The sequence below is a fragment of the Mangifera indica genome, chromosome 17, assembly GCF_011075055.1.
Source record: "Mangifera indica cultivar Alphonso chromosome 17, CATAS_Mindica_2.1, whole genome shotgun sequence".
Classification (NCBI taxonomy): Eukaryota; Viridiplantae; Streptophyta; class Magnoliopsida; order Sapindales; family Anacardiaceae; genus Mangifera; species Mangifera indica.
In genome coordinates, this window is record NC_058153.1 from 650,449 (window position 1) to 672,214 (window position 21,766).

General features: G+C 35.3%; 3 protein-coding genes across 5 annotated transcripts; 1 reads left to right on the plus strand and 2 right to left on the minus strand.

The window, feature by feature from the left end:
• The first annotated feature begins 2,799 nt into the window (after window positions 1–2,799).
• LOC123199910 (probable xyloglucan glycosyltransferase 5) lies at window positions 2,800–6,613 on the plus strand. The gene is made up of 5 exons (XM_044614950.1): window positions 2,800–3,879; window positions 4,298–4,606; window positions 4,705–4,995; window positions 5,167–5,280; window positions 5,364–6,613. Exons 1-5 carry the CDS (start codon window positions 3,157–3,159, stop codon window positions 6,006–6,008), a joined length of 2,082 nt encoding a protein of 693 aa, XP_044470885.1. The 5' UTR covers window positions 2,800–3,156; the 3' UTR covers window positions 6,009–6,613.
• A 1,988-nt stretch (window positions 6,614–8,601) lies between these two features.
• On the minus strand, window positions 8,602–12,912 carry LOC123199977 (probable cyclic nucleotide-gated ion channel 14). 2 transcript variants are annotated; one of them, XM_044615038.1, is made up of 7 exons: window positions 12,460–12,912; window positions 11,872–12,388; window positions 10,944–11,156; window positions 10,569–10,870; window positions 10,016–10,163; window positions 9,669–9,905; window positions 8,602–9,451 (listed from the first exon to the last, which is right to left on the minus strand). In XM_044615038.1, exons 1-7 carry the CDS (start codon window positions 12,486–12,488, stop codon window positions 8,735–8,737), a joined length of 2,163 nt encoding a protein of 720 aa, XP_044470973.1. In that variant the 5' UTR covers window positions 12,489–12,912; the 3' UTR covers window positions 8,602–8,734. The 2 variants fall into 2 exon arrangements, with proteins under 2 accessions (XP_044470973.1, XP_044470974.1); XM_044615039.1 differs by having other exon boundaries at window positions 10,016–10,127; window positions 12,460–12,909.
• Window positions 12,913–14,618: 1,706 nt separating this feature from the next.
• LOC123200701 (serine/arginine-rich splicing factor RSZ22-like) lies at window positions 14,619–18,317 on the minus strand. Of its 2 annotated transcripts, XR_006498667.1 has the most exons (7): window positions 18,216–18,317; window positions 17,866–17,968; window positions 17,177–17,265; window positions 16,601–16,814; window positions 16,294–16,410; window positions 15,558–16,125; window positions 14,619–15,331 (listed from the first exon to the last, which is right to left on the minus strand). XR_006498667.1 is itself a non-coding variant. In XM_044616040.1 (6 exons), exons 2-6 carry the CDS (start codon window positions 17,952–17,954, stop codon window positions 16,089–16,091), a joined length of 546 nt encoding a protein of 181 aa, XP_044471975.1. In that variant the 5' UTR covers window positions 17,955–17,968; window positions 18,216–18,317; the 3' UTR covers window positions 14,619–16,088. The 2 variants fall into 2 exon arrangements, 1 of the variants encoding a protein (XP_044471975.1); XM_044616040.1 differs by having other exon boundaries at window positions 14,619–16,125.
• Between the last annotated feature and the right edge of the window lie 3,449 nt (window positions 18,318–21,766).

Sequence of the window (21,766 nt, forward strand, 5' to 3'; positions counted from 1 at the left end):
AGATGGGAAAACTTCTATTAAATTTATACAGGGACAGTTTTTCATAACATTATTAGCTGCCAGTTCAGCTTATCCCAAAATCTGGTGATCTACTCTGTGTGCACTTGCAAGCGCTAAGTACTGTTGTCCAGATTTGGGATTGGTCCCCTTTACTGAGACTCTGGGCCTTGGCTTATCAAGTCATCCTTGTTTTTCTCAGTCTAGCCTGGCCTGAGCTTTTTATATCTCCTAGTTCCCTCCACATAAAAAAATTCCCTTTGAGAACCACTGCATTATTTTTAATATTTAATTTAAATTTCTTTAAATCGACTGGGGATATCGTTAGAGAGTTATATGTGAGATGAATAATCTCGTTGGTGGGATTAACAATGTTATTAGAGGGAGATTTAAGTTGAGATATTTATTTAAAGCTCCAATTCAAATTTAGCTCGAACCGATCCAAATACTAAGTCAACCAAAGCTAACTTAGTAATTATGAGTGAATTTGAATTTAAGTAAGTTAGGCCCAAACAAAGGCTAATTTGAACTCGAATTAAATCTTAAATGCACTATTTAAGTTTGAACTCAAGCTGGTTTGAATGGTGAATAATAATGTTAAAAGAAGATGACAAGTCGTTGAAAAATGATAAGAAGAAGAATCGTCGAAGAAAAAGTCAAAAAAGAAGAAGAATCATTAAGTAAAAAGTCAAAAAAGAAAACGAATCGTCAAAGAAATATTCTAATGAAAAACGTCAACAAACTTTTGAACTCGAGTCATGATGAAACTTTAGTTTAAGTTCGACTTATTCAAATCAAACATGGATTCAAATTCAAACTAAATTGACTCAAATCTCCTTATAGTAGTTGTAACATTTTAATGAGTCAATAATTGTAATTCTCTCATTTCCAACAGTCTCACCGTTACATTATGAAGAATAGATCTTGAAATGGACAAATTATTACCTATACTTGCCCTTGCACATGCATTTGTTTTCTTGTTCCAATAACGTTTTCTCTTTGCTTGAAACACAAATGGAACCTCTCTAATATTCCATACCTACCTATCCATTTTAGTGAGCTTTTAGAATTATGCTCTTTCGGTGAGACTTAGATTTTACTTTTTTACCCAGTTCATAACCAACATTTAAAACAAAAAAATGTGTGCTAATTTTGTTGGGTTTAAATAGTTTTATACTCTCAAATCTTCATAAATATTTTTTCAGATATGATTATCTCAAAGTTCATGTTATTTTGTATCAAAACTCTCTATTGCAATCGTGCTTATAGTATTTGTCCACTTTACATGAATATCAATATTACGGATCATGATGGTATATTATGATTTTAATAAAAAAAGTATAAGCTTTTAGTGAGATCTATAATCCCGACGTAAATTTTTCAACCGACAAAAAATTTGGGTGGTGGGAAGCATCAATGGTGGGCTTTAATTTCAAGTAGGGCATTGCTTGTGTAGTTGGTTGTCTTCTTTAGATGCCAAATCTCTCTCCCTCTCTATATATTCCAAAGGTGTTATTGCCACTAAAAAGCATTTTAAAAACCTTTTCTTGCTTATAAATTATGGTTCAATTGAAAGAACATTACCAAGGTATTATATAAAGTACAAGAATCAATTCTTTTCGTGGTCAATTTAAGTATGTTTTTCCACTTTAAATGTATTTATGTAAATTGGGTCTGAAATGGCTATTGAAATTGAGTTAGTAATAGTAACAATTTTTACATTTTTGGGACCCCACAGTAATATTGTTGCCTTGTGGGCATAAAAATAATTATCAAATACAACTTGTACTTAATTATATTATTAAATAATTATCAACTTAATTAGTCAACAAAATCCCCCCAAAAGTAACTAAAATAGCTACTATATGATGCCCTAACCCTAATTGACAACAATGCCCTTTACAACAAATATTTAAGAAATAAAAAGGAAAAAAAAAAAAACAGAACATAAGAATATTCTTTATTATCTTATTATGTCCACAACCGACATTATCCAGTTAAAGGTAAAAACAAGATTAAGGATAATCAAATCTCATAATTGACTCTTAATCTTTCCAAAACTTTTCACGTTCTCCATGTTCTTGCAAGATTTCAACTGACTGATCTGAAACAACTAGTCGAAAAGCTCCTCCTTTAAACCTTATCTACATTTTGTCAAATAATTGAGGGCTTAACTGTTCACTTCTGGAGGGCTGAGGCAGTCAACTTGAGTTTACCCTGGTCCAAGTTAGTTCCTTTTTTTATAATAAAGCCAAATGACTATTTTTCTATCTGACCTTTCTAAACAGCAATTCCTCTTACTTATCCATCAAAATTAAATACTCTGTAAATGTGTTAAAATCAGGAATATTTTATAATTTTTTTCTTTTATCAACTTTGTTAATTCTTGATGATGGTGGGAAAATACTTGAAAAGTTAGGAAGGGCGACCTTTCAACTCTTCCACATTGTTCTCCTATTTCTGACATTATTATTTAATTTTTAATAATTTTTTCAACATTTGATACAATTTTAATCATTTTTTAATATAATTAATTATCTTATTTAAATGTCCTTTTATGGTGTTTCTGACTTTTAACACTGTTTTCTTGTTTCCAATACTGTTAATTTATTTTTGACGCCTTTTGGTAACCTTTGAACATTATCCTCCAACTTTTGTAAGAGCTTTTGTTTTTTTCAATAGGATATGCTCAATTATTGTTCGTGCGTGCCTAAGGTAAATGGTAAATTTTGTAGCAGTTAAAAGGAACCCTAGCGAGAGTTCTAGGTGGTGATTGTTTTTGTTTGTTTTGGATAACAAATTGACCACATCACGACAGCTCGCTGTTAAGCCCTTACTAGCTTCTGATACCTTTCCTCATAATGTTGCCTTCCATTGTTAGTTGTGTCTCTGAGAATACAAAGAATCTCTCTAGTCTCTTCACTTTCTCTGCTTTTCTTTAGCTACATTGTGTTAAAAATGAACAAGCTTTCAGTTTAATTTTACGTCTTTCAGATTGGGGGATCTAACAACATGGGGTTCGCTTTAGCTCATGAGTTAAATCAAGATCTGGGTTGTCAAGATTTTTAGAGTGTTTTTATTTTTTTCTGCTTTCTGGGTTGTACTTGTTTGTGGTAGTGATCTTTCTGCTTGTCTTTTTTTTTTTTTGGTTGGGTATCAATGGCTCCAAAGTTGGATTTTTCAGATTGGTGGGGGAAGGACGCAAGAAAGGGAACACCAGTGGTGGTTACAATGGAGAATCCTAATTACTCAGTTGTGGAAATCGACGGTCCAGATGCTGCATTCAGGCCAGTTGAAAAGAGTAGAGGCAAGAATGCTAAACAAGTTACATGGGTTCTGCTTCTCAAAGCTCATCGTGCTGTCGGTTGTGTGGCTTGGTTAGCTACAGTTCTCTGGGCTTTACTTGGTGCCATTAAGAAAAGGCTCATCTTTAGGCAAGGAGTAACAATGGATAGTGAGAAGTTGGGTAAAGGGAAGTTGCTCTTTAGAGTCATTAAAGTGTTTTTAGTGACTTCTTTGGCAATTCTTGCTTTTGAAGTGGTTGCTTATTTCAAAGGGTGGCATTATTTTAGAAATCCCCATTTGCACATGCCTGGAACCAGTGATATTCAGGGCCTGCTTCATTTGGTTTATGTTGGCTGGTTGACATTTCGGGCTGATTACATTGCTCCCCCAATTCAAGCACTCTCTAAATTTTGTGTTGTTTTATTCATCATCCAATCTCTGGATCGACTGGTGCTTTGCTTGGGTTGCTTTTGGATTAAATTCAAGAAGATTAAACCTAGGATCGAAGGGGATCCATTCAAGTCCGATGATCCTGAGGGATCAGGTTATGAGTACCCCATGGTGCTTGTTCAAATCCCCATGTGTAATGAGAGAGAGGTAATTCACAGAACTTCATCTCTTTCATTTTTTATTTTATTTGGTTTCTGTATATAGTTGTATTTATCTTCTTGCTAGTAACAAAATATCTAAGCTTTTCAGATAGAACTTTAGAACTTCCTGCAATGTTTAGGAATTATCTGCAGAGTCTCTGAATCTTTAAATAGAAGATAATAAAATGGAATACATACTTCTGTATATACAAGTATGTGTTACATTAGCACTTGAAGAACTTGAATAAATAAGTTTATGTCACAGTGCTGAGATCTGTTAATTTAGCTCAATAATGAACTTGATGTCTCCATTTAGGGTAAATCTTGTGGGGCATCTGAAATTGGTGTAGTTGATTACTTTAGGCAGTCATTTCATATTCTTTTGATTATCATGGTGTTGATGGTTTTCTTCTGGTCTTATGTAGGTATATGAGCAGTCTATCTCTGCAGTCTGCCAGCTTGATTGGCCAAAGGATCGTATACTGATTCAAGTTCTTGATGATTCTGATGATGAAAGCATCCAATGGTTAATTAAGGCAGAGGTTTCAAAGTGGAGCCAGAAGGGTATCAACATAATTTACAGGCATCGCTTGGTTAGAACTGGTTACAAAGCTGGGAATCTTAAGTCTGCAATGAGCTGTGATTATGTGAAGGAGTATGAGTTTGTAGCTATCTTTGATGCAGATTTCCAACCTAATCCAGATTTTCTTAAAAGTACAGTGCCACATTTTGAGGTAGAGAAAATCAAACACAAATCATTTTGATAGAAATTTGGGTTGAAAGATACTGCAGGGGAGATTAACTTGAGCCTTTTATTTACCTTATTTCGCAGGACAATCCAGAGTTAGGTTTGGTTCAGGCTAGATGGTCCTTTGTGAACAAGGATGAGAACTTGCTGACTCGTCTCCAAAACATCAACTTGTGTTTTCATTTTGAGGTGGAACAACAGGTTAATGGCGTTTTTCTGAACTTTTTTGGTTTCAATGGAACAGCTGGTGTCTGGAGAGTTAAAGCCCTTGAGGAATCTGGTGGCTGGCTTGAAAGAACAACTGTAGAGGATATGGACATTGCTGTTCGTGCACATCTCAATGGCTGGAAATTCATCTTTCTTAACGATGTGAAGGTACTCCTATATTAACCTAGTCTGATCTTGCTTTTTTTATTGCAGTATATGTGGCATGTAATTTCTGATTTAATTCATAGATTGTTCATAATTCAAGCGGAATGGGATATGTGATTTTATGAAAAGTTAGGTAATGACCTATAATGCCAACTATGTCACGTCAAATTTCAGGTCCTTTGTGAAGTCCCCGAGTCCTATGAAGCTTACAGAAAGCAGCAACATCGCTGGCATTCTGGACCTATGCAACTTTTCCGCCTCTGTCTTCCTGCAATTATAACTTCTAAGGTTGTTTGGTGCTCAACTTCCATTTTTCACTAACATAATTTACTTAATAATTAATATTACTAATGAATATTGTGTTACTGCAGATAGCAGTATGGAAGAAAGCGAACTTAATACTGCTGTTCTTTCTGTTGAGAAAACTTATTCTTCCTTTCTATTCCTTCACATTGTTCTGCATAATCCTTCCTGTAACCATGTTTGTCCCAGAGGCTGAGCTTCCTGTGTGGGTCATTTGTTATGTTCCTGTTTTCATGTCATTCCTCAACATTCTTCCTGCCCCAAAATCTTTCCCTTTCATTGTCCCTTACCTCCTATTTGAAAACACCATGTCTGTGACCAAATTCAATGCCATGGTCTCTGGTTTATTCCAGTTGGGTAGTTCATATGAGTGGGTTGTCACCAAGAAGGCTGGCAGGTCATCAGAATCTGACTTGCTAGCCGCTGCTGAGAGAGAAGCAAAGACAATGAACCAGCCACAGATGTACCGAGGAGCTTCTGAGAGTGAGCTTTCTGAGTTGAACCAATTAAAGGAGCAAAAGCAATCTGCTGCTGCACCTAAAAATAAGGTCAACAAGATATACAGGAAAGAGCTTACTCTAGCATTCCTCCTACTCACTGCCTCTGTCAGGAGCCTGCTAGCGGCCCAAGGAGTGCACTTCTACTTCTTGCTCTTCCAAGGAGTGACCTTCCTCCTTGTGGGACTTGATCTGATTGGTGAGCAGATGAGCTGATAGTGCATAGAAGCAAGTCAGAGAAATGAAAAAAGTTCACTTCTGCTCCAAATCAACTGAAATACACCCAAATTAAAATTTTATCGTGGCAGTGCCATTAAAGAAGAGCAACCTTTTTCTCCTTTGCAAATGGTAAAGGGCTTCTAATTCAATAAAAATGATATATCGCTTTTGACATTTGAATCGAAGTTCCCTTTATAGAATTTTCTCTCTTCATCAATCACTCTCCACAACACAGAAACAGCCCTTTTCCTATATTTATATCTTCATATTTTACATGAATAGTTGTCATTTTAGTCTTCCATAGGCATTGAATTATTGTTGTTTATCACAGGTGAATATTGTATTCTATATATATATTTTTTTAACAGTTGGATTTAATTCTTGCTTGGGTGTGATTTAGCATTATTTCAGATTCAAGCCATATTGTATTTTATGAAAGTTGAAACATTTGAGTGAGGCATAGGGATGAGCCCGCTTGATGCTCTCTGTTGTTCAGATTCCCAGTTTAATTTGAGTGAGACCTGTAAAACATACTATGATCTGTACATTTGCATTCATTCTATTCTATCTAATGTAATCATTAATCTCTTCTCTTGATTTCACCCATTTTGCCTTCCCATTCTTTCTTCTTTCTTGCTCGGGCCAACTCTAATTCGGCTCAATTTAAAAGAGTTGAGCTCAAGTTTGATTACAATATTAAAACAATATTGTTTTGATGTCATGTCATCATCCAAAATTAGTCAAAATGATATCATTTTGATTTGTATTAATCAAAATAACATTGTTTTAATCGTTTCAAATCAAACTCTCTCAAGCTCCAACTCATAGAAGAGCTGCTTGTTTCAAGCTGGCATTGTCATGGAGCTCAGTTGCAGCCCTATCTACGTATGCTTTCATTTCACTTTTGGATTGAAGCACCAGATCCAATGCATGTGTGTATTCGAATAATGGAAAGTGTCGGCAGGCAGTTTAGAACAAGCTGGAAATGAAGAAGTGCCAGTGGGGCATTGAGGGATTTCGTTTCATAGACATATGAGTCTTTAAAACAGTAGGGTTTTCCGTGGTTAGGGCCAAGAGATCTTTTGTGGGCATATTCAGATTCTAGTTTTTGTATTGGTGTGTGTCTGTCTGATAATGGACTTTATTGATTAAAACAAGTTTGCAGCTTTCCTTCGCCATCAATCATATCATGTCCTCCCAGGTCCACTTCATTATAATTTTGTCGTAAAGTGGCCAAATAATGCCCCCAAAGTATCTTGATGCGAGATTCTATATCAAAAAAATATAAATTATATTTTTTCTAACATCACACAGAAATTTACTGAATAAAGTCATAATTTTATTACGAAAGAAAACCGAGTTCATATAAATCAAGTATTGAGAATTTGTCATTTTAAAGTGTAGATTCAAGTAATTTTTATGCTTGTCTTATATTTTGATTCTCTTGTTTTCAGCCACTAATTTATAGGTTGATTTAAATTGAGCCTAAATAAGGTTTAGTTTAAATTTGGTTTATATATGTAGCAATTGACTCAAATTTAAGCCCTCTTATATGGTGAATAGTGATATCCAAAAGAAGAAGAAAATGAAGAGTTATTGGAGAAGAAAAACTCTAATATGGCGATAACAATAAGTCATTAAACTTGAATTAAGTTCAAATTTCAATTCAAATTCGATTTATTCAACTGAAGATAGGCTTCAGTCCATCTCTAGCAACTGTATACTGAAATCTGCAATACAGGGTGCATGCATGTAATCAACAGTTTTTAACTTTTGATTATAGAATCCCTGACGGGTCTTGTAACAGCAGCCATGATACAAGACAGAAATCATAGGGCAAACTAGGAATAGAACAAATTAATGCTAAATTTAAAAAAATCTACACTGGAATTCTAGTTAGAGATGGATAAATCTGAGCCTAACAAAAAAAAAAGTGAAAAGTATATTCCAAATTGGGTTTGAATTGGGTTTGTTAATGTAACTCGAGCTTAACTCATGTCTGGACCGCTAATTTAGGATTAAGATCTAATTTTTTGAATTATTAAATAGAAGAAGAAGAATTGTTGGACTTGAAGAATTAAAAAATAATAATTTAAATCTATAACAATAATTAAAGGAAAAGAAAAATTATTGTCAACAAAAACAAGCTTTAATGCAATGACACCGGCAAGATGAGAGGGTTTTAGTCAAGTTCATAATAATATTTTTTTCAACACAAACTCGGTTCATCTAAGTCAAAAAATGATTTGAGCTCAAGTAGTTCGTGTTTTTATTTACCCTTCATTATATTGACCCATATGCAAAGGGTTAATTTATTTTTAAATCAGAATCAAACTCAAACTAAAGAGATTTTGACCCATTCTAGCTCATAAACCAAATGGATAATTTGATTCAGTTTGATCTTGGCTCACGATTTGATTTAAGCTTTCAATTCGAGCCAAACTTCGAATTTAAGATTTGAATCAAATTTAAACTACCTTTAACTTTAACTTAATAAATTTGAATCAAATTTGAGTCAAAAGTGTTTTGACTTGAGTCAGTTTGTATGCAATCCTATTTTTGGGTGATGAAACCCGTTTTTAATAAGACATGATACTAACGTTGGTATAGGCTTAGATACATTATTCAACTTATTAACAGCTTAAGCCGTGACTACCTGAAAAAAGAAAATAATACGAAGTTTCATTAATCCGGCAGAGCTACTTTAATGGAGTTTCATAAACCTAGTCTTCATCTGGCTCTGTTGAGAAGTCAGGCTCCTCAGGTTTTTGCAACTTTGGCAATTCAACATCCTTAATTTTCCGAGCTCCTCTCCTTGCATTTTTAGCAAACCTTGAAGCCAATATTGTAACACCCAGGTGCTGCTTCGCATGAGCGGAAGATGAGGATTCAGAGCTTCTATGATCTTCATCTTCTTGCTCATAATTAGTATATGAAAATGACTCCATTGTGCTAAGATTTCTAGCCATTTTCCTCTTCTTGAACCGCCGCCAAGCCGCCTGAATGAAGCAAGCAGCCCATGTCCTCCAGTGGTGGGAGTAGAAACGAAATGTGTGTTGCAGCTTCCTGCTATGGAGGCGCCTGAACTGATTGGCCACAAACTTTAAATCTTCAGCTCTCAATACAAAGGCTTCAACCTCAACCAGGGACTTGACTGTTCTTGTAGAGGAAGGCAAGTTGACAGTGGACTTGGGAAGCAATGCCCAAGCAAGCAACTCCTCACCACAGAAGTCGCCTGGTCTTAAAGTGATTGAATTGAAGAAACCTTTTCGGCCCCCATTTGTAGTTGAGCTTTCTAGTCTTCCTCTTATAATAAAAAGCATCTCTGTAACAGGATCTCCTTCACGAACTATGAGGGTTCCCTGTGTACTTAAGGAGGATACCAGGCGCTCACATATGGCGTCTAGCAGCTGATCATCCATTTGTGAGAAAAATGGAACCTGCAATTTATATGTTGTTATGCTTCATGAAGTGAAACACAAATTGTAAAGTCGCAATTTAGGAGTTCACAAATTATTTATAAAATCATTTCAAAGCAATATGAGTTATCTATACTTTCTCAATATCTCTTTTATGTTTTATCAACAAAGGATTTGTCTATAGGTGTGTATTATATCTAATGTAGCATTGAACAAGATCCCTTGAAAAGGAAGTTACCCGTCGAACAAGGTCCAAGCAAAGGTGGCGTTGGATGTCTCTTCGGAGATCTGTAGGTAGGGCACATAAGATTGATTCTTCATCAACTCCTCGAGTTGCAAGCCATTTATATTGAACAAATCGCCTAACACGTTCTCGAAGATCTTGAGGGAGTTGGCGATGTCTCATCCACTCCTCAGTGTCTCTCCGCTTAAGTCTCCACTCCTCCAATCTCACAGTGATGGATTGCAAATAGGTCTATACAAGATAGAGAGTGGTTAAGTGTAGGAAATTTGAGTAACTGAACAAGAAAATGAATGAAAGACAAATATGGCAATAATGTACAAAGGCTTTTCCAATTCCAGTACCTGCATGTTTCCAATTAAATGAGCAAACAAAACCAGACCCAAGATAGCAATGAGTATGGCAAATATGGTCTCCCCAATGAATGTGGTTGTGTTCAAACTCTGACCATAAGAACTGAAATTTACAAAGTAGAACAAATAGATCAAAATCCTGTGAAAAAAAAAAGCACATTTAATTGTCACTGCAACACAGATGATATGGAGAAGATAATCAAATATCTTTGTTAGTGTTAAGAAATCCCACATTGGTTGGCATTTAAGTTGAATGAGGGTATATAAATATGCAAGAAAGCTTCTCCCCGTAAGTTAGCTTATGGGGTGGAAGAGACGCAATACTACTTTGTGGAAACCCAACGATTGTTATTAGAGATCAAGGTTTGAAGAACAATTCCTCTAAGGGAGCTTTCTGGTCCATGCAATGTCAGCTCCAACTTTGCCCATCTTCAGACCTCAGGGGAGGTTTCGACAGGAAAGACCCAGTAACACTTTGTGGAGGCCCGGTTAGCATATGGAATTGGAGAGAAAACATAGATTATGCAGCATAAGTGAAGCATACCTCAAATTCTGTAAGCCCCACCAGAGACAATAGAAATACTTCTCCAGGAAATCTGAGGAGACAACATTATTTGCCAATGCACTTCCAAATATGCCATATTGGAAACCATTTGAGTTTGTAGGATCGCAGTTATTAAACACAACAGTACCATTTTCCCATAACTGCCTATCATGATCATTCAGTGTGCCACAATCCAAGTAAAAAAGATAGCATTTTGCAGGACTAAATTCCTTTCTGCATTCAGATTTCCAGCATGTTGCATACCGTTCAATCGACAACAGATACCAGGATGCTCCTAAGACCTGCAAGAGCATAGCAGAAGCCAAGTTATTGCACATTCATAAACAGATTAAAGGGAGGGGAGAATTTACATACATGACTGGCCAACATGTACAAAACAAGATTATATGCAGCACCAGCCCAAGCAGTCTTTGTGACAACTCCAGTGGCTTTGATAATCTGGGAACTTAAGGGGAAAATCAGATATAAGCGCGGAACATATTGGAGCAGAACAATCAACACAAGAGTGTTGTTGGTATGATCAGCGGAGGAGCTTCTGATTGCTGGTATAATGAACCATATGACAATCTGGCAAATAAAGAGAGACAAAAAGAAATATTTATCAGATATTGTTTTTCGCTTTATCTTGTGGAAGTTACAAACTTCCCAAAATATAAGGGAGCAAATCATGTGGAGAGAAAGAGTAAAAAGATTTGTAAATACTATAATATATGTTGTGATTATCAATGTGCCAAGTCTAGTCACCGTCAGAGGAAGAAGCATTCTGTCCTCCTTATCACTTTCTGCATCTTGTGTAGAAATCGGATCAGAGATCAATAAAAGCAATACATCCAGCAGAATCAATATTTTTCAATATTTTCTCACCTCTTTCATTACCGTGAGTGTATTTGTTACAGAATTGTTGTCACACTAATCTTTATAAATAATAGGATTTTCATATAAACTGCGGGTAGTGTCAAACGAATAACACTTTATACACTACACAATAAGTAGTGGTTAATGAGTGATTAAACACTGCCTGCTGGTTTGGGGTGATTGCCCCTTGCACCTCTGCCCATTGACCAAGCAAGAGAACCCATATGCATAAGCATAACGCCTTATAGACAAAATGGTCGCCAATTTCAATATCTTGTACCTAACTTTAAAATTGCACACCAAAAATAAGTAGAGGAACAGGCCTTTATTGCTAATCAATACATAAACTAAATTATGGTCTAATCATGTAAATCACTCAAGAACCAGCCCAGAAAACAGATTGCTGAAAGCATTTCACAGAAAGTACCTGAGGAAGGGGTAGTGCTGCCAGTACATCTATGAAAAAATCCGATTTCATATACCGCCATGAAATCTCCTTTGGATCCATAACAAGTTCACCTCTTCCAAAAACTCTTGAACTAGGAGATACATAAGCAGTCCTAAACTTTACAAACACATGCAACAGATAAAAGGCATCCGCAAAAGTTCGGAAACAAGTCACAGTGATCCCCAAATTCAAATCAGTTGTCATACATGAACTGTTACCATTCTGTTCCACTGAAGGAAGATAAAAAAGCAATGGGTCAACAAATAAAGCTACCAAGCACCAGAAGAGAAAAACCCTGTTCCACTGTAAGATAACTTCACTTCCCGGATCAAGAATTCGCTTCCTCCAAGGCTCTATATTTTCAGGGAAAACTTTGAACCCTCCTCCAAATTTCGGAATTTTTGAAGAGGGTCTGTTTCTTTCAACCATATTTCCTTCTGTTTTCGACAAAGGAGCAGATGATTTGAACACAGGCAAAGACTCATCGTTGTAAAACCTGCAAATGAAAAAAAAATGAAAAAACCAATGACTCAAAGTCTCAAAAGAATTGCGAAAAAATCAAAATACCTCACTAGCTTCTCTTTATTGAACTCCATATTTGTACAAGTGTTCACTACTTGAACATCTTATCTTCAAAAAAATGGATCTCTCTCAACATAGAATTTGGAGCTTAAGAGACATATTTCTTCATACAGTTCGTTGGGAAAGAGAAGAAACACGGCTCAGCTCATGCAGGGAGTTCTAGTTCTTATTATTATTATTATCTATTTGATTCAGCATTAAGTACGAGAGATGAAGATAAGAGAAAGGACGTGAAGGCCATGAAGGAGAGATGAGAATATTAAAATGTGCATTGAAGCAAACAAGTAGATTTTGATTGGCAAATTTTTGGAAACTTTGATGGAGTTGGCCAGTTGAGTCTTGGGTTTTCGTGCTGGACTGACTGGCGGCACAAAAATACCGCTCTTTTTCAGGAGCCCCGATCCTCTGTCATTGGAACTGCATCCAATTAGTGGGTTCCATTTCTATCATCCGTGATCTGTCATGTCACCAATAAAATGTTTCACGTTATTACTGGAATTAAGAACCGTATCCCAGCTTGAGTTTCACGTTACATAAAATAAGTCGAGCTCCATTCAGAGTTAAATCCGGTGAGTTTGTTCAAATTAGTTCAAATCAAAATTTAGTGTAGAAAGTAATAATAAAATAAGGTATTTATTAAAATTTTGATTCAAAATTGTTTAATAACAAATTCGGCCTAAATATTTAGTATTTAGTTTGATTCAAACTAATTAATCTATTAATCAATTCGATTTTGATTTATGATTTTCTCCTAACTAAAAATTTGATATAATTCAAAATTATTTATTTAACCAATGTTTAATACTCATAGATAAGATAAACAATATTATTAAAGAGATGAAAAGAGTGTTATCGAATGTAAAATCATGTTAATTTTAAACTAAACTATAAAACTATTGTTCTAATTCGAATTGAATTATAAATTCGATCGAATCTACATCCACTGCTATGAGAGGGTATATGTTGCAGGAGAGATAGCGAGTTAAGAGGCATGAAACGAAGAAAGAGATAGCATGTTATACGGATAACATTATAAAGAAGAGGCATGGCATGGGTGGGTTGTCAGTGGAGCATGAAAACAGAGGCAAATGCCCATGGGGTAGCTGAAATTTCCACCGATTTAGCAGTGAATGTGGTGGTGGTGCGGTGCCTTGCCTTCAATGCGACTTGTAGTCAGAGCTTGCCCTTTTGTAGAGTCAACATGGTCATTGGCAGTTGCCCTAGAAAAGTGGGAGATGACACAGAATTCAATTAATTATTTTCGCTCTCCAAGCCAGCAATTGCAATGGAGGACATCATTAAAGCTTATAGCCCCTGTTGACTAGAGCCACCACTTTTAACGGAGTTGAAATTTGTCAAGGGAAGAAACCTATCATTTACACAATAGGCCTTGTAGTCATATCAAGTCAATGTAAACCTCGGAAATTTTCGTAATCTGAGCTCCATCTTAGCACAATTACCGGTGGATTTGAACGCGGTCGTGGTGAAGTCAGCCTAATTCAAACAAAAGTTAGTTCAAATATAGAATGATTAGTTTAAGTTTAAAGAAAAATTATTAAAAAAATATCCTAATCCACCCAATCAGAGGGCTTCAACGATAGCCATTTTCTTCCTGACACAAGAAATTTATGGGTGGCCATGGTCATAGTTTTTCTTTTCTTTTGATACATAAAAATCATGTACATTTGAGCGATGAAGCAAGAGCCAATTCCAAGGGGAAACACCATGGATGTTGTTCACAAGTCATAACTATTGTTTGGCTTTTTGTCTATTTATACAATGAGCAAACTCAAAGTTTGGCAATCCGAACAACTCAAAATTTAAAAAAATTACAGCAAAACCCCATACATTATTTTTTCGTCAATCATCTTGCCATATTCCAATTCTAATTTAAGAAAGTAAATACAAGATAATAATTTTTCCGAGTTGATTGATACTTGAACAGAGCTGTAAACTTGCAAACTCATTTACCCAAGCAACAACAGGCTCAAACTTAACTCAACACATGCCACCAACCACTTCAAGTGATAGGCTTATACCTTTTGGCAAGGAATCATAAATGGAAAGCAATGAAAATGAATTCTGAGGCCCTATGGGATTCCTCATCACAAAAAAACAATTAAAAAAACTTGTAAGGCCATAAATTAACTAAAGGATCATGACATTATGACATTTCAACGTATTCCATTACAAATGATATAACACAATTACCAATCCATGTGGCATGCACATTATAATAAAAGACAATGACAATGAAAGACTAAGGCTTCATATGACTCCTAGAATCACCGAGTGCAGCAGCAACAAACAGGTGACACTGAAAGTCTCAATCACTTTTGATTCCAGGAATAAAACTCTCAAGGCTAGAAGCTAGTGACGGTAACAAAAATGAGACACTGCAGCTCAATCAACTGACCAAAAGATGAAGCAAAAAAATAGCCGAAATCTAAAGAAAACAAGCAAGCAAGCACCACAAACATAATACAGCTGTGCTGATTTGAGTAGGGTCAATCCTCCAGCAGCAAATAGATACCAAAAACAAAACCATGAAGCCACTTCACCAAGGAATTTGCGGATATTAAAAGTCCGTACAAAATCCTAGATGATCAAAAAATATTATCAGGGGCAGAATATCTCAAGTCAGCTTAGGAAGGTCTTCAGCCAAAGGCTTGGTATGAGCTCCTCTAGCAGCTCAAGCAACATCAATTAGCCAAGGTCACCAAGACATGATCAATCCATGACCCCAGAAATAGATTTATGTAGAAGACACTTGGGCAAAAATAAAGAATTTTCCCAAGGTTATATCATAGAACTCCGAGTCTAACAATATATGGTAACAATTTTGTTTCATTGCATGCTGAAAAATAAAGAGATCAGAATCTAATAACCAACCCAAGCAGGTAAATTTCCTTCCATTTTGAAGTCATCTTTTACATGAAGAATCAGAGAATAGTGTGAGCTCCCAAGAATATAAAGATCTTTATTTCTATTAAATTCACAATAAATTTTGATTTTAAAATTCCAAACCCCTTTTGTTTAAGAGAACCCAAGAAACCCAAACTTCTGTAGAACAGATTAAGTACCTTCCAGAAGTGTTTGAAGCAGCTCATCTAACCAATTAAGTTAACTAAAAGAAATGCCACTAGAATTTGAGGAGAGGCGCTTCACAGCAGGAGATTCAATCAAACAGAAGCATCTAAAGATGAAGCCGGTTGGGACCCACAATCATTGAAAATTGAAGATCCCATAGCAGGGCAGAACAGAATGAAGCCCAAGGGAGTGTAGAACCACAAAACCAATGATGCAGACCCAGAAGACACCTTGTCCTCGACACAAAAAGAAAGCATGTACTTTTAGCAAAGTTCTTACCAACTATCTCAATAAAATTGTAATAATAAACACTATGTTGTTTTGACCAAGAAGATAATGCAACTACTCATAAATAAAAGAAAAATAGCCAACATATAAATGAAGTAAGAAGGAAACTTATCCAAATCCAAGAGAGCCTGAGGGCGTCACCCAAACAAAAACATAGTTGTACTGAAGTCCAAACATACTAAACACATTTAATCCAGTATCCTCTCCACAAAAGTAAGTTGCCAAGTTTACAATGCTCAGCTCCTGCTGCGGCGACGATCCCTTACACCATTTCTGTAGAAAAATTTGGGAGCAATAATCAGCAATATGGCAGATGAAATGCAAGGCATTCATGGATACTAATGCTTGAGTGTGTACAACAGTAGGGTGTTGTTATGCCTCAAGAAGATGCTTCTCATGTAAAAAATGTCTGTAACAAACAGAAAGACTAGAGAACATTACCCATTGGCATAAGGCAACTCCTCACGCCCGCGGTATGGTGGGGGTGACCTGCTATAACTGCGTCCACGAGGTGAGAAACTGCGGCGTCTTGGAGATCTCCCACGAGGGCTGTGACTCCTGCTTCACAACAAAAGGGAATATCAAACAACATTTTAAAGATCTAAACAACCAGTTTATGAACCAAATGAGAATACCAATCTTCATAAGAATCATACGAAAATTACATTAGACATGGGAGAGAACAATCAAAATCCAGAATACAAACAAATTAAAAAGGCAATGTAGACCATCAAAATCAGCGATATACCTTCTACCATAACTTGGACTCCTGCGGTATCTAGGGCTGCGGCTACGACGTCTTCCTGAACCAGTACGTAGTCGACATTCACGTGCAAAATGACCAGGCTCGCCACACTCATAGCACTTCAAATCAGAACCACCAGATCGACCACGACCCCCACCGCGACCACCACCTCCACCTCTAGAGTTGTGAGAAAGCTCAACCCTCCATCCATTCTTGCCTGTTTCAAATATACGAAGTCACAAGTTAGAAGATATAACAACTGTATAAAATAAGGTAAAAAATAAAATATGCATGAAATATAATAGGATATAGATCAAAAATCAGATGCACAGGAAGAAGGCAACAACAAATAGAGCATACTATACAACATGGTGAACTTTCTTTCCGCATGCACCAGGCTTGTGCCATTATTTAAGCACTGGGGCACAATAAAAAAATACATAATACCATTGGAGAAAGCAGAACAGAAACATAATGACCATGGCCATGATATTATTCAAGCACACAAGCAAGAAACAACTAAATTATATCAATGAACACAGCCTGAGGTATGAAGGATTTTGATAATAGTTGATATACCGTCTAATTCGCGAATAGCATCCTGTGCATCCCTGTAATCATCAAAGTCAATAAAAGCATAACCTGGAGGCCTTCGAGCAACCCAAACACTGCACATAGGACATTCACCAAATTAAAAGAAGATTTCATACAATAAGAGAGAAAAAATCAAATGAGTATTTCTATGGCTTAATATGCAACGGATCACTCCCATGTCCACCCTTCAAACACCTGTAGAACCTTGATAAATTAGAACCATTAGTACAATTTCATCAAAGAACAGAGAGGAGAACTTCAAAGTGAACGGTCTAGAGAATGTACATGTACATAAACAAAGAGAGGAAGTAGACCAAAGATTGTGCACCATCATTCTGACAAACATAGAATCAATCCCAACCAAAACACTAAAACCACGGACCTTTATTGTTCACCAACCAACAACCTTCTCAATCTCCATCTCATTCAAATTGGAAATTGATAATGTCTGTCAATGACGAAAGGACATTCACAAAATCTCAAGACCCTTTCTTGAGTACCTACACAGTCAAACTCAAAAAACACCCACACAAGACGAAAACTTGATAAAAACCACCCAACCCAACAACAGCAATTAACACAATAAATAACAGAAGTAGAAAAACAGTTCACTGTTAAGCCATAGGCACTCCAACAACCAATATAGAAAAACATAAATTCAAAACTAATTATACCTTCGAATAACTCCAAATACACGAAATTCGTCTTCTAGATCCCGCTCAGTGGCTCGTGAATCCAAGTTACCAACATACACGCGAGACATTTTTTCAGAGAAACCTGTTACATACATGCGCTCAATATTAATAAATAACCAAAGAGTTAAATTACATATAAAAAACAAAAGACATAAAAATAAAATATGATAAAGCCTCCACAACAACACTTGCAAAATTATAATATTACAGCGCAAAATTTCTCAAGCACACCGTAACCGGCTGCTAATTACAAAAAAAAAAATCAGCTCAATCAATTGAAAACGAAAGACAGAGGACAGAAACAAAAAAAGATAGAGAGACTCCGACACCTTAAGCGATCTAAAGAGAAGAGAGTGAACCCTAATAGCAATCGCACTGTCTCTGCTTTGTATTATCGTTAGGGTGCTAGGGCTTTGGATTACATATATGGAAATATTATTACTATCAGGTCCCTTTAAATTTATTTTATTAAAATTGCCCAGTTTTCTTTGAATTTATTACAAACACAGACTCAAAACGATTTTTATTTTCTTAAGTGGCCCAAGGGCATTGACCCGGTCAAAATAACAATTAAATCGATAAAATATTTAAATAAATAGTAGAATAATATTATATATTCGGATACTTATATTTCTTACTATATTGATTTAGATTTTAAATTTTATTAAATCAAAATTAGAGATGGTAACGAAAAGGAGATCTTAATCTCAATTTCTATCCCTACAGAAGATATCAACCCTCATCTTAAATTCATTCTTGTTACGGGGATGATAAAGATTATTTATCCCCTCCTCATAAAGAAGAATTCTCTCCTTATCCTCTGTCTGTCCCTGTAAAAAAAAATATATTCTCCATACCTGTGAAAAAAAAATCTTATTTCTATATCTTTTAAACACAATATAAATATATTAAATGAAAAATAAGTAAAATTAAAACCGATTAAAATATCACAAATATCAAATATTAACCACTTTAATATGCATAATAAAAACCTAAAAAAAATTTGAAAAACATAAAAAAATTTAAAACTATAAAAATATGTTAGTATTTTAAATAAATATATTGATATAAATGGACAGGGATAGAGACAGGAACATAGATGAGGACGGGGACAGGAAGGAACACATGTATTTTTATCCCTGATTACGAAAAATTTGTTCATCTTCATCTCATTCCCTATTTCTATCAAGAAATCTCTTCTTTGTTAGAGTTGGGGAGAATTAAGACTCCTAAATTCGAACAAAAATTATTATCTCTAATCAAAATTGAATTTGGTCTAATAGCATACATACCCATGTAACATTGATAGAGGTGTCATGTCGACGTCAAATAAGAGCTCACAAAGTATTAAGAGTAATATTATGTATACTTATAATAAATATCAAAGTGAAAATCAATTATGATATTTTTTTTCTAATTCAAATAATCTAATTATATATTAACACGTTATTATTGATGCGAATTAATCATAAGTGAAGAGGTATTAAATGCCAAAACAATCAGAATTTATTTATATCAGGAAGAGTATTCTTTTTTTCTCTCTCTTTATTATTTCACTATTAGGTTAGAGAAGAAGTAATGCAACAAGTTACACTAATTCAAAGGTCAATTTGATTATTTCTTAATAACTCGTATGACCCCGACAAGAAATTTCCAAGGGATATGATGGCCCGCATTAAATTCGGTCCGATAACAGCCCATGGCCGTGTGCAGCCCCAGCCAATACCCAGAAAAGCTTATCCCCAAATCTATTTTGCTCGCCATGACAATGCTAAAATGTTAAAATGTGCAGGTTGAGGAGCTACTAAGTGCGCATGACAATGCTACCAATCTCCATCGAAATGGCAAAAAGAAACAGGAGCTTCACCCATCCTCGAGTGATTAAAGGTTTAGGGTACAGTGAGATCCTATAGATGTAGAAGCATTACACAGACCCCGAATTCAGATGGGCCAATTTTAACTTGGAAGAACAGGCCGAGATGAGCTTAGTACCAAGGACTAACAATGAGAAAAATGTCACCGAGCTAAAGAAAGAGTTTCCACAACTGTTGTCCATTAAAGATTCGATTGTTTAGTATGTCTTTGAGCCTAAAAAGAAGACTTAGATGTTGTTGTTAAGTTCAAGGATTCTGTTAGCTGAATTTTCTTTCCATTTACCATAAGAATGAGAAACATTTTCAGCTCTTATCAGCCATAAATCAACTAAAATTGTTGTTTATCCTGGTGCTAAGGAGCTTTTATCATACAATCCCAAAAGATTCAATCACTTAATTTTTCAAGTAAAGGTAGATTCAAATTGAATCGAGCTCGAATAAAGGTTAGCTCGAGTTTGATTTGAAGCTAGAATGATTAGCTTGATTGATGAATGGTAACACCCAAGAAAAAGATAAAAAATCTTCAGAGAAGTTAAAAAAAAATTAATTAAAAAAAATAATCCTTCGAGAAAAAAAGTAATTATCGAAGAGATGAGTTTCAGTGTTGCAAGACCTCGACTTCAATGAATTTTGTTTATTCAAATCGAATATAGATTAGAGTTTAACTCGCTCAGTTGATGAACAATAATTAGAGAAGAAGACAATGAAACACTGTATAAAATGAATTGTCAAAAAATAAGTAGAACAAAAATTATTAAAGAATAATAAGAATAGTTGTTAATGAGACGAGCTTGAATGCAAAGACATCGACGAGACCTTATTCTTAAGTTGAGCTAGAACTTTAATTCTAATTCAATTCATTTAAATCAAACATAAAATTGAATCCGAACTGATTCTATTCAAATCCAGCTCTTCATGCTCTCATATAGCAAAAGCACAGCCACAAAACTTAAGAAGAAGCAAAAGCTCTCTTCTGTCTTAGTCATGCAAACTTACATGTTGCTGATATTCTAAGGGTGAAAAGAAACCATTAGCCAGCTTGAGGCTGAATGCCTGATAAGGGTACCCAGCTTGGATATTTTTACCTGAGAAAAGAAAGCTCTGATTAAAGAAAGAAGTAACATGCAAGTGGGTTAGCTGCTTCTTTCACTTGAATCAGCCAGGCACTAGGTCCAAGTGGAAGATGAGTCAGCAATTTGTTGGATGTATTTGTCATTCTCAGCTGCAGCATCTTCACCTCTGACAAGACTCCAAAGTATAGCTCAACTCGCGGACAATTTCCTCCAAGATTCGCCCTCATGCAGAATCTTCAAAACTATTCGAGGGCCACGTGAGAAGATTTTTCTGGCAACATAAGATAAGACGAGGTGACAGACACAATCAAATTAAGGCAGAAAGTCTTATTCGACCAAGATATAGTATAGTTTTAAATTTTTAGTTTCTTATTTTTTAAATTTTAAATATTTATTTATAATATTTTGTTTTAAATTTTATTTAAAGTTAAGAATAAAATTAATATTTATTAATTTTTTTTAAAATTGAAGTTATATTACATTTTATTTCCTAAGTTTAAAAAGTTTATAATTTCTTTCTAACTTAAAATTTGAAAAATGACAAATCTCTCTTAGATTTGTTCCCCTTTTCTCCAACCTTAATTTGCTATCTCTAATAGTTAGTCGTTGCCTATCAGTTGTCCTTCCTCCTCTTTTATCTCTCATTCCGATCACTTTTCTTTCTCTCTCTGACTGTCTTCAATTGAGACGACAACACATCGTCTTCATCTCTTATACGAAGAAAACAAGTCTTCATCTGAAAAACAAAGATGATGTGTTTTCTTCTTAGATGAAAACCGTTCGTCTTTATTTTAGTCAAAAAGGAAAGAGAGAGTGATCAAAAAGAGAGAAAAAACAGGAGAGAAAACGACTAACAAATTAACACTAAAGAGAAGAGAGACAAACTCTAAAGAGTATTTATTAATTTTTAAATTTTAAGTTAAAAGAAAATTA

What these genes read in the sequence shown, in the direction of transcription:
- LOC123200701 (XM_044616040.1), bottom strand. Translation starts at nt 17,954, where the DNA reads ATGTCTCGCGTGTATGTTGGTAACTTGGATTCACGAGCCACTGAGCGG. An exon ending in GTATTTGGAGTTATTCGAAG is followed by an intron (nt 17,266 to 17,865) that starts GTATAATTAGTT and finishes TCCTATGTGCAG; the next exon opens with TGTTTGGGTTGCTCGAAGGC. An exon ending in TGCTATTCGCGAATTAGACG is followed by an intron (nt 16,815 to 17,176) that starts GTATATCAACTA and finishes TATTTGAAACAG; the next exon opens with GCAAGAATGGATGGAGGGTT.
- LOC123199977 (XM_044615038.1), bottom strand. Translation starts at nt 12,488, where the DNA reads ATGGAGTTCAATAAAGAGAAGCTAGTGAG. An exon ending in TGTACATGTTGGCCAGTCAT is followed by an intron (nt 10,871 to 10,943) that starts GTATGTAAATTC and finishes ATGCTCTTGCAG; the next exon opens with GTCTTAGGAGCATCCTGGTA. An exon ending in ATTTAATTGGAAACATGCAG is followed by an intron (nt 9,906 to 10,015) that starts GTACTGGAATTG and finishes TATCTTGTATAG; the next exon opens with ACCTATTTGCAATCCATCAC.
- LOC123199910 (XM_044614950.1), top strand. Translation starts at nt 3,157, where the DNA reads ATGGCTCCAAAGTTGGATTTTTCAGATTGGTGGGGGAAGGACGCAAGA. An exon ending in GTACAGTGCCACATTTTGAG is followed by an intron (nt 4,607 to 4,704) that starts GTAGAGAAAATC and finishes CTTATTTCGCAG; the next exon opens with GACAATCCAGAGTTAGGTTT. An exon ending in CTGCAATTATAACTTCTAAG is followed by an intron (nt 5,281 to 5,363) that starts GTTGTTTGGTGC and finishes GTGTTACTGCAG; the next exon opens with ATAGCAGTATGGAAGAAAGC.